Here is a 15,638-nt window from a genome sequence, read left to right as displayed (position 1 = left end):
CTCTGGTAGCAAGTGTCAAGCGCAGTGCCTCTCAAACTTTAGCGTGTCTACGAATCACTTGGGATATCATTAAAACAGCTATCTGGGCCCCATCTCACCTCCCAAGATCCTGATTCTGTAGGTCAGGGGTGGACCCAAGAATCTGCATGTTGAACAGAGGCCCAGGTGATATTCAATGCTGCTCCTCCAAGGAATACACTTCGAGTGGTAGAAGGTCACCAAGACCAAGGTACAAAAGAATAGGCATTCAATACTTTCTACCAAATGAATAAAAGATGCTGCAGGGACACCAGGGAGAATAAAAAAAAACAAACCACTGTATTTTACAAGGTGAAGGTCATAAGTGAAGCAGAAACCATAAAACCATAAAATGGTCTCTGCTTTCCTTAATTCTATATTTCTAAGCAATATGTTCACTTCCAAGCTTCTGTATTTTATCTTGGGAACACTTTACTTTACCAAAGTACTGTAGCTATTTTTGAAAGAGAGGGGAAGCAGATCAATTATTTGCTTTTTTTTTTTTGTTCAAAGCATAAGAAGTATACTAATAGGGTCCTTGGAAGCTCTTCTCTGTGGACGTGCCTAAACCATTTAGAGGCTATATTTATTAAAGACACGTCAGAAGATATTTATTTAAGTACCAAAATGCAGTTGTGATGTTTCTGCCACTCTCTAACTTTCTGTCTCTTTAAAGCAAGGTTTCCAACCTCAGTACTATTGACATTCCTTGTTATGAGGCTTCCCCAGCCTCCACTCACTAGATATCAGTAGCATCCCCCACCCCAAATTGTCTCCAGACATTGCCAAATATCCTTGGGGGACAAAGTCAGCCCCAGTTGAAAACCACTGCTTCAAAAGCATCTACAAACCTAGTCGCCCTTCTAAGAAATCTGACCTGTAGTTTGGGTGGTGAGATAGAACACCCTTTGGATTCTTGGGGCAACAGAAAAGACTAGTTTGACTTTCAGTAGTAGGAAATTTTATTGACCTCAGACACAGCAAGAGCCTAATAAATAGTGTAGTACCTCAAGCTTGTCTTAAAGGAGATTGATACAAAAACTACAAGAAACCCCTTTCCAAGCTCAGTATTAAACAGTCAACCACCATTCTCTTTCCCATGTCAACAAAATACCTTAACCACCACATCATATGAGAGAGCATTCATCAGCTTGCCCTGCAGCTACTCTTTGAGGAGGTTCTTTTCTGTCTTTTCAGGAGTACTTAGCATCTTGTGACTTACACCAAGGTTACCAAAAGGACCAGGATTTAACTAGACAGCTCAGTGCTTGTTTCTCTTCCTCATTAATAGGTCATCTGACACCTAACCAGAGTACCACAGAACCTCCCCATAAACCAGTGGTTTTCAAACTTTAGCCTGCATCAGAACCAGCTGTAAAGCTTATTAATGGACGGAACCCTCTAAGATTCTGATTTACTAGGTCTGGGGTGGGGCCTGAGAATTTGCATTTCTAACTAAGTTCTCGAGAAATTGTGAAGTTCTGTATAAATATTAATGATTTCATCATTTTTAGCCTAAATTAATTACCAGGCATCCTGCTTTTCTAGTAAGTTGGAAGGAAACTGAAGTTAATGAACTAATAGTTGTGAGATGGCACTTGAAAAATTCTGCTAGTTTACACAGGGACAGCTCAACCAGAAAGAGCATGGTTCCCATAGAAGGGCAGAGGAGGGGAATAGTCAAAATTTAAGCCCCATCCTCATCAATATTTATTGCTTATTGCCAGTTGTATATCTTCTTGGATAAATGTTTATTTGCATCCTTTACTCACTTTTTTATAGAGTTGTATTTTTATTAGTTGTAAATTTTCTTTAGTATATTCTGGATACAAGCTCCCTATCAGATTTATGATTTGCAAATATTTTCTCCCATTCTGTAAGTTGTCTTTCACTTTCTTTTGATGGTGCCCCTTTTTAATTTTGATGAAGTCCTGTTTGTACATATTTTTTACTTTGGTTACTTACACTTTTGGTGTCTTATCTAAAAAACCATTTCCTACTCCAAGGTCACAAAGATTGACTCCTATGTCTTTCTCTAAGAGTTTTATAGTTTTCACTCTTACATTTAGGCATTTGGTCCATTTCAAATTAATGTTTGTGTGTAGTGTGGCATAGGCATCCAACTTTATTCTTTTGCATGTAGATATCCAGTTATCATCCATTATTTATGGAGTTCTCCCTCTATGCCAGGTGCTATTCTAGATTCTGGGAAAACAGAGATAAGTAGAACATAGCTGTTGCCTCATAGTGTGGGGGGAGGGGGATCATGCATAAGTAGAGAACAGCAACATGGTGAAATAATGTGTATATGATGCTTAGCACTGTGCCTGGCCCCTAAAGTGTATATAGCAAATAGTAGCTGCTACTATAATCATAATATCTATTAATGTGCTTATAAATTTCAGTTAAAGAGGTATGTTCAAAGTGCTGTGGCAGGAGGGAGTGACTAACTTATCCATGTCTCAAGACTGGCTTCACTTTGGGCCATACCCATCACTTCTGGGGCCCAGGAAGAGGAGGGGTACAGGAAGACAAGTCTCTCAAAGGCCAACCTTTTTGAGAAAGGAAGGACCTCAGGAACAGGTGTCATGGGAACATCTGGTTTCCTTGTCCCTGTGAATGTCAGCTCAGAACAGGGTTATGTGATTGCTGATTCCTGTTCCAGTCTGTACCCAAGAAAGAATGACTTCTTCATGTGTTTGTAGATCTCTACAGGCACTTGAGGGAATCATGAAGGCTGATTATGGATTATATAATGTTTCTAAATAGATTATATAAGTACATTGTCTTGATATTACATAATTAGGATTTAAACTCTCTATTCCCTGGTAATCATATAGTGTATCCTCAAATTTATCTTCTAAAGTATAGACCAATGGGAGATTTTTCACATGGAAGATATGGTATTTTGTGTGAAACATCATAAAATGTTATTTTATTTAATCCCATCATATGAATTGATCTCTTAGTGGCAGGAAGTATGGCTGTGTTATATATATTTTGGGCTCCACAATAAAAAGTTATCCAATTATAGAAAGTAATCTTAAGAAATCACTTTTTCAAGTCTTTCCATTATAGTAGTTATTTTTTTGTCATCTGCTAGTACATGTTAGCAGAAAAGTGTGAACAGCTGCCATACATGTAAGAACACTGTGTATATGATGCTTAGCACTGTGCCTGGCCTCTAAAGTGTGTATAGCACTTTAGAGGACTTCATCAAAATTAAAAAACTTTAATTTAAAGTTTTTTCAAATAATCAGTATACCCTAAGTTAAACTACAAAACCCTTCAGTCCAGTTGGATAGGATAGTTGTTTCAAAGAAGGATAATTTTAGAACCACTGAGTCAGAGTTTAAATTTTAATTTAAACACATTATATTTTATCAAAACGTAAAGGTTTTAGTGTCTGGTCTTAACATCATATATTATATCCACTATGGGTTTTTATTCCATCTTAGCTCAGGTCATCAGAAATTTGCTGGCTGCCTGTTATATGGGAGGTAACCTATCTAAGTCTAATGTCCTGAAGGAGCTGATGATCTGAGGAAAATAAACAGTCCAGTAGAGGTCACACACATTGCTAGTAATAAGAAGGAGCAACTTGTATGACAAATGCTCTAACAGAGTTATCAGGGGCTTAGAAACACGGGCAAGGAGAGGTTGGTTCAGATTCAGAATGGGGAAGATACGGGAGAGCTTTCTTGAGGAGCTGGCATGTGAGCTGAAACTTGAAGGACCAGTGGAGCTGGAATGGGAGGAGGAAACTGTGAGTGAAGACTTCGAAAGTGGAGATGGAGGACGTTGAGGAAGTAGAGGTAACCTAGAATATAGAATGATTAGGAATTGATAGGAAGATAGGGAAGAGCCGCATTTTACACTCTTGATAATACCCAACTCATGAGTCTAGCTTTGATGCTCTGCACACTAGGGAGCCATGGGGGCGTTTTGAGCAGGGCGGGGGCATGATCAGATCAGTTTGGGAGTAAGTCAAAGGATGGGTTAAATGTGGAGAAGAAATTATAAACCATTATTGAAAGAAATGCCATCTTTTCCATTAAAAATTCCAATAGGTAGCTTTCGTGTGATTAGAAGTATTTGACACAGAAGTTCATGTATTTAAATTGTAGTGGTTAATTATGCGTCCAGCAAGCTGACTACTCCTCTTATCTGATAGCAATGACCAAGCATAAGCTTATAAAAAGTAACACTGATAAAGCATGAACTTCCTTTTTTTTTTTTTTTTTTTTTTGCAAGAATAACATCCTAGTCAGTACCCTAGATTTTCCCCTGAAATGTCTCTTAGACAAGGAAAAGAACCACCCAGATTTTCATTTTAGAAACCGGACAAGGAAATGTGTTTATCAGCAGATGAAAACAAACCAAGGTGAAGGAAGACTGTAGGTAAGACTCATTCCCTAGGTTAGGATTGAACCCAATTACCTGGATTTGCAATCCAGCTCTGCCATTTATAAGTGACTGTGTAACATTAGGCATCTTAGGTAACCATTCTGTGCCTCAGTTCTTTCCTCTGTAAAATGGGGATAATGATAATATTCATCTTGAGGGTTGTTATGAGGATCAAATGAATCAATATATAGAAAGTTCTCTGAACAATGCCTGGTATGTAGATAGAGCTCAATAAATGTTAACTGTTATTATTCAGTTGTTGGACAATAAAAATGAACTGCCTGTGACACATTACAATTTACAAAGTGCTTTCACATACCCACTAGGTCATTTGAGCTTCAAAATGCCTTATGAGTACATTTTATTCTGTGAATCAGGAATTTGGACAAGGTACAGTGGGAATTGCTTACCTCCGCTTTGCAATGTCTAAGCCAGCAGCTGGAGATGACTTGAAAGCAGAGCTGAATCAACTAAGATCACAGATCCCCTGCCATGGTGGCTTCTTTGTTAAAATCTGGCTGGCACCTTGATGGGATGGCTGGAAGGCCAGGCTCAGTTGGAACATGTGGTTTCTACACCATGGTAGTCATCATACTTCTCACTTCGAGTGTTTCTGCAGCAGAAACCGCATGACCTTTATGACTTAGCCTCAGCAGTCTCATAGCAAACACTTCCCTGTTCTCTACTTGTTAAAGCAGTCACAACCTGCTCAGACTCAAGGGAAGGGGATAGAGACCACACTTCTTGATGGGAAGCCTATCAAAGAATTTGGAGGCATGTTTTAAAGTCACCATACTGGTATTTCCCCCTGATTCTAGATGAGAAGATCAAGACTCGGAGAGGTCAAATAATTAGATGAGGATCAGTTGCACAAATGGTAACTGGGATAGTTAAGGGATATGGGATGGGGGAAGTTGGAAGAGGAAAAGGCTTCTAACTTAATTCTTTGACTCCAAGTTCTTGGTCTTTCAATAGCCCTATTCATCCTTCTTTAGCTTAGATATACTAGTACAGTTAACTCCTGAATAACATCGGTTTGAACTTCGTGGGTCCACTTACATGCAGATGTTTTTCAGTAAATATATTTGGCCCTTCATATCCATGGTTTTTGCATCTGCAGATTCAACCCACTACAGCTCAAAAACAGTATTTTCCCATTCCCAGTCCTGTTTCAATCAGCAGTTGGTTGAATCCACGGTGCAAAGGGCTGACTGTAGAGTCAAAAGTTACTCGTGGATTTTCAACCGTGCAGGCATCAGTGCCCCTAACCCCCAAATTGTCCAAAGGTCAACTGTGCTTGCTAATATGTGAAAGTTAAAAGGAGAAAAATTTAACTGACTTTGTGTACAGGGTGGACAAAAGTAGGTTTATACTTGTGAGTGCGCAAAACACTGAGTTAATAAAGCTATTGTAACCATCATACCCTGCCTGTCTTTTTCCATATGAGAAACTGTAAACCTCCTTTTGCCAACCCCTTATATTAGGTAACTTTCCTAAAAAGAAACAGAGATGTAAAAGTATAGTTTCCATTTATATAGGCTTGTATACAAACTTCGTATTTTAAGGAGGCCCTGGGGTGGGTCAGTCCTGAGATCAGTCAGAAAGCAACGTCGTATAATTTTCTCCCTAAGGAAGGGTCTCTGAAAACATCCCCGATGCTTACCTGTGATTTCATTTGTTCTCTAGGAAAATCTCACCTGGCCATTGTCCAGCGGGTGAATAATGAGGGAGAAGGGGACCCCTTCTATGAGGTGATGGGCATTGTCACACTGGAGGACATCATAGAGGAGATCATCAAGTCAGAGATCCTGGACGAAACTGACCTCTACAGTAAGTGCATGGCGTTGGCTGTTGTCCAAGGTCATCTGCTTTTCCTCTGTGACTCTCAGAGCTGGCTTAGTGTGACAGACAGAGTGAAAGAGTGTATATCAAGCCCATGCATTCTGTGTGTCAGCCCCCTAATGCCAGGTGCAGGCATGGCAGGGTACCCTGGCTTGAATTACCTGGGTCCCTGAGAACATGCTAGCTCAGAGATTTTCACCCTTTTTTATCTCGTGGCACACATAAACTAATTATATTTTGGGCCGAGTTGACAAAAAAAAATAGGTATAATTTTGATTCATTCACACCAGACAACTATTGTTGTATTGGCTATTGTCATTTTTTAATTTTACAGTATAACCTGAGGGAAAAGAGGTCAGTGTCCCTGACTAAGTAGTCAGGCGTTGCATGTTTTAAAAATTCTTGCAGCGCATTGGTTGAAAATTGCTGTGCTAGCTAAATGTTTATCAGGACAGAACCTTCAGGAACAAAGACTATGAAAAGGAGACCTCCTGGCCTTTGGATGAAAAAGGAACTAAAGGAAACAAAGTATACCTGAGGTGGCCACCCTGCCCTTGATTCTGTCCTGTGTTGTTCCTGTTTTGTCTCTTTAACCACCCAGATACAGACCCAACACACCCTGGGATTCCACTCAACAATCTACTTACACCAAAACTTCGTGCGCAGTGGAGACATCTGAGATTTCATACCGCAACCCAAGCCAAACCTTCAGTGTCCCTTCTTATACACACGGCTCTTCTCCCTTATGCTTTTTCAGCCCTACCAGCTGGTTTCTTCTCCCTTCCCCACCCCTGGCTCCTGTCCCTGCTTCTGACCCTGTCCCCCCTTTCTGGTCTCCTCACCTTCCTACCCACTCTCCCACAGGAACGATATGGACTCCTCCATGCAGATAGTGACTGCTTTTGGTTACCGAGTCTTATCAAAGCTTTCCTTGCAAATGCTACAAAGTTGTCTCTAGAATGGGAGTGTTATCTAAATCCATGGGAATCCCTACACCAGGAAGTGTTTCCTCCGAATCTCAGCTCATGGGACAGCAATCCCTTCTCCTCCCCAGTTCTCTCCCCGCAGAGGGGTCAAGGTTGAAGCAGGAGAATTGTGAGTGGGAAGAGGAGGTGGCATGCCTCCAGTTCTGCTCAGAGCGTGGTTAAAATCATCAGGAAGAGACCAGGTGAGCCCAGCTCTGGGGACAGAAGAGGGGCAGAGGCTCAAACCCTCTGGGACTCCCAAATCCCTAGATGCTGAGAATGCAAGTCCCAGATGTTTGAATGCCTTTTTGTAAGTACTTCACAGGTAGCTTTTGGTTCAAGTCTCATAATAACTCACGAGATGAGTAGAAGAGTTATTAATTATTAACCTCGTTGTATAGATTAAAACAAACAAACATTCTGATGGTTGCACAGCTCATAAATAGGGGACCAGCTCAAGAACCCTGACCTTGGGAGTCCCAGGCCACCCTTTCCCCTTTTCCACCGTGCACCACCTAAGTGTAGATAACACTGAGACAATTACAGCACCTCTCACCTTCTGTCCCTGATCAACATCCTTTCACTCCCTCGGAGAGGTAATGTCATCTACAGTTGACACTGCAGAAATTCAGGTGGTCTCAGAGGATCTGTCTGTCCCCCATAACTCCGGGAAACCTCCAAAAACCAACAGTGATTCTGAGTTGCTGCATTCTGTCCCCTGTGATCCCCGCAGCCGACAATCGGAAAAAGCAGAGGGTCCCGCACCGGGAGAGGAAGCGGCATGACTTCTCCTTGTTTAAGCTTTCTGACTCGGAGATGAGGGTGAAGGTCTCCCCACAGCTTCTGCTGGCCACACACCGCTTCATGGCCACAGGTATGACTCTGCCCACCGTGTCTCCACCCCAGGCAGAATCTGGAGGGTGGGGTCCATGCACCAATCATTTTTAATACTTCATGACCTAATTCCAGTGTAAGACTGAGACCCACTGTTCCAGGAGAGGAGATTGCCTCAGGCAAGGGTGACAGGATGCCACATACTGTCAGTGCCAGCCCCTGCCTGATCTTCTAGGGAGGGAATGAATATAACCCAACTCTGCTTATTGATCTACTCAAGAAAAAAAGCTAAAGAAACCACTGCTACACTTTTCCCTTCCTCCACTCGCTCTTGGTGGGAGACAGAGGCCGACCTCCATCCTGTTGGATTTGGGGTACCCCAAATGATCTGTGGGGGAGGGAAAGGCATTGTCCTATCCAGCAACAAGGCCCTGGGGTCCAGTACCCTCCAGAGATCATATAGAGATACGAGTTCTTAAAATATGGAAGTGGATTGTGAATCTTGGGATCTTTAGAAAGAAAAAAAAGTAAGAGGATCCAAAGATAAACTTGTGAAGAAGGTAAAGTTTGTCTTTGAACCCTCTGACCTTCTCACACAGGCCTAATTAATGTGCAGACCTCAAATGCACACCCATTACAAAGTGCAATATTTAATTGACCCAGCATATGATTATTGACTATATGATGAGTACTAGTACTATTCCAGGTGTTAAAAAAAAAAAGTAGAAAACTTTATGTTACAATTCTTTAAAGTAGAGTTTTCAACATGTTATCTAGTTCTGAATACAGATTTCTTTTAACTACTGACTGATTTCCTAGAGTAAAGCAGCTGTATCTTTTAATGTTACAGTATGATATAATATAATATCTGTTAACATATAAATTTGATGCAAGGATGCTACACATTATTGAGAACATATCACTTAAATAATTACCATTTCTATTAACTTGGAATTTCATTTCTTTCAACAGATATGTCACAAATAAGTCAGATTAAATTCTCTGTATTTCACTTGATCATTACAGTGAAAGTTTTGCTGTTTACATGCTTACTTAGCCATGCCCAACTCTGTTTTTTTAACCACTTTATTGAGGTATGATTGACACACACAAAAACGGTACATATTTATTGTATACGATTTGATGTGTTTGGAAATAAGTGAAACTATCACCACAATCTATGCCATAAATATGTCCATCTCCTCCAAAAGTTTTCCTCCCACTCTATTGTTATTTTTCTCTGTTAATATGAGATCTAACCTCTGAGTAAACTTTTAAGTATACAATACAGTATTTTAACTGTGGGCACGGTGCTGTGTGGTAGATCTCTAAGGTTTATTCATCTGGCATAACTGAAACTTTGACTAATCCCACCCTTCCCTCACCCTCCCACCACCCCAGGCAATCACCTTTTTGTCCTCTGCTTCTATGAGTTTGACTGTTTTAAATTCATCATATAAGTGATATCATGCAATGTTTGTCCTTCTGTGTCTGGCTTATCTCACTTAGCATAGTATCCTCCAGGTTCATCCATGTTGTCACAAATAGCAAAATTGCCTTCTTTTTTTTTTTATTTGTATTGATTTTTTAGAGAGAGAGAAAAGGAGAGGGAGAGAGAGACAAAAACATTGATGACAGAAAAACATTGACTGACTGCCCCCTGCATGTCCCCTACCAGGGACCGAGCCCACAAACCTGGCATGTGCCCTAACCAGGAGTCAAACCAGCGACCGCCTGGTGCATGGGTCAACACTCAACCACTGAGCCATGCCGGTGGGGCAAAAGTGCCTTCTTTTTTAAATTCACATGCAACTTTAAATAAAGTCAAGTAGAAAATTAATAACAAAATTGACATTTCCAAAATGGTGACTTGTTTCTCCTGAGGTGCCAATACAGGGACACACATCCCCAGGGAGCAGGGGAAGGCCTGAGACACACATGGGTTTAAACCCGCACACACACACACACACACACACACACACACACACACCTGAGAGTCACAAGAGCCCTTCCAGCCTCATGCCTGGAGCACGAATGGAGGTGGCTCTAGACACGTGGCCTGGTTGTGCCCACCCTGACTCCTCCCAGCTGCCTATTCTTCCTGCCTCCCACTCTCCTCTAGAAGTGGAGCCCTTTAAGTCTCTGTACCTTTCGGAGAAGATCCTACTCCGGCTCCTGAAACATCCCCACGTGATCCAGGAGCTGAAGTTTGATGACAAGAACAAGAAAGCCCCGGAACACTACCTCTACCAGCGCAGCCGCCCCGTGGACTACTTTGTGCTGCTGCTCCAGGTGCGTGGGAACATTCGAGTCCCTCTGAGGACACGACAAGGGCCTCCCTAGGCTGGAGAGGAATGGCCATGCCTCCCCACTGCCGGGTTCCAAGACTCAGCTGGCTGCCCTGGGAGCAAGGCCAGGTGGGGTGGGTGTTTGTCAGTGACCCACAGAAGGGGCCAAGTTTGACTGGTTGGTGTCCTAGGAGTGGGGGGTTGGGGGGCGATCTTGATGGCGTTTAGTCTGACCACTCAAGGATGTTCGTGGTGGGGTGCAGCAGGTACCTCTCCAGCAGAGGGGTTCTGTGACTGAACTTTCAAAACTGCTGTCCCACAGAATCCCTGACCCCTTCCTGTCTCTGCTTGGTCATGCCCAGAAGTGGACCTGTCCTGTGCCTCTTCTCAAACTTCAGACGCTTCTTATTTAAAGCTTTTCCCTCTGTCGATCTGAAATCTTATCATCTCTGACTTCCAGCTGGAGGTGCACAGAACCCGTCCACTCTCTTGGAAACTTCTCAGTCTCTGCAGTCCCTTGATGCCTCCTCCTTAAGAGGATACGGAGGGAAACTAATGACCGAGTGAGAGCGGTGCAGCTTCTTCCCGGTCCTCACCTCTGCCCTTGTGCCCGGATAGGCCTGTAAATGCGTGCCAGGCATGGTTCCGGCACTGGATCCTGCTGGCGCCCTGGCCTGGCTCCACCATTAGCTCTGTCACTGCTCCATCTCTTCCCAACAATATCTTCTGAACCCTAAATACAGTGATTGGCTTAAAATCTTAATTAAACTTACAGTAACTTACAAGTGGGCTCTATTTTGTCTGTCCACCTGCACTCCGTCTGCTCTGACATGATAGTGTGCCGAATGCCCATTCTTCCAGACAACCTCAGTAAAATGACCACCTCCAAAATGGGGTCACATTCTTCACTGCTGGAAATCAGGAAGGGTTCTGTCACTTTTTTAAAAATAACATAATGACCCATACAATTTATTGTTTTATGCTTCATATAAACTTAACTGTTTTAAATCAAAGCTGGAGGAAGTAAAATATAGTGGCAAGAGTGTAAATTCAGATATTGGAAAGATCTGGCTTTAAAATTCCAATATTGCCGTATCCTAACTAACCTTGATTTAAGTGATTTAACCTTTCTGAGCCTCAAAATTTACTCATCTATAAACTGGAGGTGAAGGCAGGAGGGGCCTCATAGCGTTGTGGGACCGACTGAATGAGAAACCATGCCGAGTACATAACACAATGTCAGCCCCATAGACACACACCGTATGCTACACATAAGCTGTCGTCATTAGTGGTGATGGGTTAAACAAGCTTCACACAGAGTCAGAATTAGATTTTATTTCAACCAGATTTAGAGATGGTCTCATCTCAGAACAAGCCAGTGAGTCCGTTTATAGGGCCCTGGGCCAACTGATGCCTGGGCCTGCGTCATGGGAGGCCATTGCAGTATGCAAGGAGAGCTCAGGATTATTTGTGACTGGATGCAGCTTTATAAATTAGGCAATTAATTCACTGCAAAGGGCTACTGAAGCTGGCAGTGCTATTTCTGACACGTAAATCTGGACAGAATTCACATTTCCCTGTGATCAGCTCTTAAGTCTGCTTGTTATCCAGACAGAAGCTTAGGGTTGTGGTCAATAATCGAACTGGAAGTGCGTGCACACACCCTTAGCACACTGCCTTCTTTCTCCAGGGGAAAGTGGAGGTGGAGGTTGGTAAGGAAGGCCTTCGCTTCGAGAATGGAGCCTTCACCTACTATGGTGTCCCAGCCATCATGACCACTTCTTGCTCAGGTATTCCAGTTCCCAAGCCATAGCGTATTGGGGAAGCAGTGGGATATTGTAGAAAAAAGCTGCTGGGTTCAAGTCTTTGCTCCTATTAGGAACCCTGGGCAAGCCCGGTAACTTCCTGGGCTTTAGTGTCCTCCTCCATGAAGTGGGAATAAGACTCGTTTTTCGTTCAGAGAGTTGTTTTTGGAAGTACATGGTAGACAGTAATGCTATCAAATGTTAGGGATGGATAGTGGGGGGTTTTTTAGTGTGAAAAGACAAGTTTATTTTTCTTTTCACACTTCCATTTGATTGTCTGGTGTGTTGTGTTGTTTTTCCAGGTTCATTCATGCTGGGGGTGGGGTGGAAGAGGGAGAACCTCGATAAGAAGGTGTACTTTCTGAATTGCCTCTGAAACACGTTGCATCTTTCTGTCCTCAGATAATGACGTGCGGAAGGCGGGAAGCCTGGCTGGATCCTCTGCCTTTCGTATGTATTTCTCAAACCCCTCCCCCATGCTCCCCATCGTAGTCCTGCCTCAGCCCCCTCTGGGGACCCGGACCCAGCACTCTGAGCCTGGGCTGGGGCTGGGGCTGGGGCTCACACAAATGCTGGCAGCCTCTCTGTAATGCTCTGCCAGGAACACTGCTTCTTGCCAGGTACTCGCAGACCACAGGAGCTTCGTTTGTGTGTCTGGAATGTTTTCTGCTGCTGCTCTGCTCATGTACAGTGATGAACGGCAGGGAGGGAGGTTGTGAGGGGAGGCGCCATTGATTGTCACACATTTGTGTGCTCTGGTGGAGGTTCGGCCTTTCCTTCTCTGCGGGGATAACTCACCCACTGGCCTTTACTTGAAAACTTAATATGCCGTTCTTGTGTCTGTGGGGTTAGTAGGAAGTGACTGCAAGATCTTGGGCTAGAAGTCCCAGGCTGGTGCGATATATTGCGTATCTGCTTCTCTTTCCTCCTTCGCCACATCTCAGCTGGAGGAGAGGTGTCTGCCAGCTGGCCGTGCATGCTGATGGTGGTGGGGGGTGTCACGGGGCTGCTGGCTAGTTTGCTCTGCCCCTTCTATGCTTTACCTACTTGCTGTTTCCTAAATAGAATTGTTGTGCTTGTGTTTAGAAGGCATGGCATTTATTGTGATGTAAGTGTGATGCTGAAAGAATGATTTCTCTAGAATTTATTTTTACTCACTGGTCTGACTTTTGCATTGCTTTCAGCTGTTACTGTTTAAAGTGGCTATTTTAATGCCAAATGGAGTGTTTTCTCTTATCATAAAAAGCATTTTACGTAGTGTTTTATATTGGATTTCTCAGAGGGTCCCAACGCTGGATATCAATCCCTGGCACATGAAAGATAGATACCGTTTTAACATGGAGAAACTAAAGAAGTGACTTGCTCCAAATCACCCAGCATGTTGGTGACTTACATAGATGCATTCCGGTGCCCTGACTATTGCACACAACACAATGAAATACAGATTGGAGAGCCATCATGTTCCAGAATGCAATCTCTATGTGGGAATATTGGAACAATTTATGGTATAATTTCGCATCCTAGCCCAGCATAGGGCTGAAATGAAATTAGAGTCGCTACCCACACCCAAGGCGTGGCCCAACATGAGTTGAAGGAGATCTGTAAAATAAATACCCTGGTTCATTAGTATACTTATATAAGCCAGCAAATCTCAAGTAAGGTTGATGGAGGAAACCTCAGTACTCAGAACGAGAACTCTGTTGGGGTGAGGGATGTGCTCCAGGACCGGACTTGGTTCTCTAAAGGAGATGTCCACCCATCACATTGCTCAATGTAGAGCAACTTCCGGGATTCTAAATCTTACCTAGACTTGTTGGCCCTGTTCTGGCTATTCCAGAAGACCAAAAGAGGTGGGAACTCTGGGGGAAGGGGATAATTACAACTCCCCAACCCACCTAATTTAGATGACATTTTAAAAGTATATATAGTTTAAAGTAGTAGGAAGATGTTATCCGGTTTTCTCCTTTCCCTCATTTCTGTCTCTAGTTTTTTTGTATCAGAATCCTTCCATTTTATCAATGAGATGGGAGTACACTTGCAACACAGGTCTCTCCTTCATAACTGGTTAACTAAAAGGAAGCATTACACTCTTTTCCTCCCGCCCACTTTTGAGCATCTTTAGAAATCTTCAGGAGGAAAAAAAAATGAGTTAGTCTGTAAGGGGTATAGAGACATTTTCCATCCTCCCCACAAACCCTCTCCATTTAGTGGAGTGAGGTGTGAAATAACTCCAAAGACTAGCCACACCAAGCATGTCAAACTCAAAGGCTAACACGGGCCAAATAAACAAGGTTTAAGTTTACATGGGCCACAAAAAAACAAAAGCTTCAATTTCCATAGAAATGTAGGTTTATTTCGGTAGACACATGCTGAATACAAAGGGCTGAAATAAATGAGTGATCGTTAACATAAAACATAGAACATTTTAATAAAAATTAAGTTTTTCTTGAACGTTAACTTACCAGACACTGAATAACTGCACAAATTAATAAGTGTAACACAAATAGACCTATTTTTCTTGTTCTCCAAAAGTGAAGTATTTCCTGTTGCACACACCAAACAAGTCAGTCCAAGACTAATGACCTGGCAATCGGCTGCTAAAATATTCACTGCTAGTATTAGTGGAGAGAAGTGGTGTGCCTGTGCGTAAGGCACGTAAGGGAAATGAATGCAACACGATTATAGTAATCAGTCATTAGTGAACATTGTAGTCATTATTAATAATTATGTGTAACAGGATATTGTAAAAATTAAGTTACGAAACTTTTATTAAAACGTTTCTTACATACTGTTATATTGACTGGGCCTCAAAAATATTCATCGTGGGCCGAATGCTGTGAGTTTGACATGCTTGGGCCACACCCTACAGTTGTCCCTGCTGGACTTTCAGCCCCAGGTCCAGCCACCCAGCATCTTTCACTGGCCAAGAACCTTGGCTTGTAGGTCAAGGGAGAGTTTAAGGCTGAGCCACAAGGCAGTAAACTCTTTTAGAATCTCACTTTAGCAAATTGCCCCTGTCCTGGAAGCCAGACTGTAATTCTATCAGCCTTTGAAGGTGATTAATGGGATGATGAGTTTGCCAGAACACTGCCCATGACCAAGGCCTCAGAGTTGAACTCGAGGTTACAAGTAAGTCACCCTGGCTTTCCTGTGCAGAGTAAAGGGAACAGAGCCTGCACTGTCTCCTTCATCTTGGTGCTGATTGCCAGGGAGCCCAGGAGGACCATGTTGAGCCTGGCACCCTGGAGGAACTGGGCCTGAGCTCAGGGTAGCCAGAAAAGCAGCCCACAGGGGTGTGCAGGTGGAGAGAATGAGTCTTTGATTGCTTGGCCAGGGTATGCATTTAATTTGCTGCCCAGAAGTGTAAGATTCTTCTTGAGACTATGGGGTTTCTTATTCCCGTGTATCTCGCAACATTAAGGGCCTGTTCAAGTCTCCTTTGATATCTCGTATCAGAGTAAATGATTATCAGGTCTAGG

The 15,638-nt window shown here is 42.9% G+C and overlaps 1 protein-coding gene across 1 annotated transcript in view; it reads left to right on the top strand.

The window, feature by feature from the left end:
- Window positions 1–15,638, top strand: part of CNNM1 (cyclin and CBS domain divalent metal cation transport mediator 1) — a 50,546-nt gene that overhangs the window by 15,168 nt on the left and 19,740 nt on the right. The window contains exons 2-6 of the mRNA XM_070432546.1: window positions 6,112–6,255; window positions 7,966–8,106; window positions 10,189–10,358; window positions 12,045–12,144; window positions 12,562–12,609. Coding sequence (XP_070288647.1) covers window positions 6,112–6,255; window positions 7,966–8,106; window positions 10,189–10,358; window positions 12,045–12,144; window positions 12,562–12,609 — 603 coding nt within the window. The remainder of the gene's footprint in view (window positions 1–6,111; window positions 6,256–7,965; window positions 8,107–10,188; window positions 10,359–12,044; window positions 12,145–12,561; window positions 12,610–15,638) is intronic.

Source organism: Myotis yumanensis, unplaced genomic scaffold (assembly GCF_028538775.1).
Source record: "Myotis yumanensis isolate MYYU_CA2020_CCGP unplaced genomic scaffold, mMyoYum1.0.hap1 SCAF_13, whole genome shotgun sequence".
In the NCBI taxonomy this organism is placed as follows: Eukaryota; Metazoa; Chordata; class Mammalia; order Chiroptera; family Vespertilionidae; genus Myotis; species Myotis yumanensis.
The sequence above is the reverse complement of the archived record's forward strand: the minus strand, read 5'-3'. Positions and strand labels throughout refer to the sequence as shown.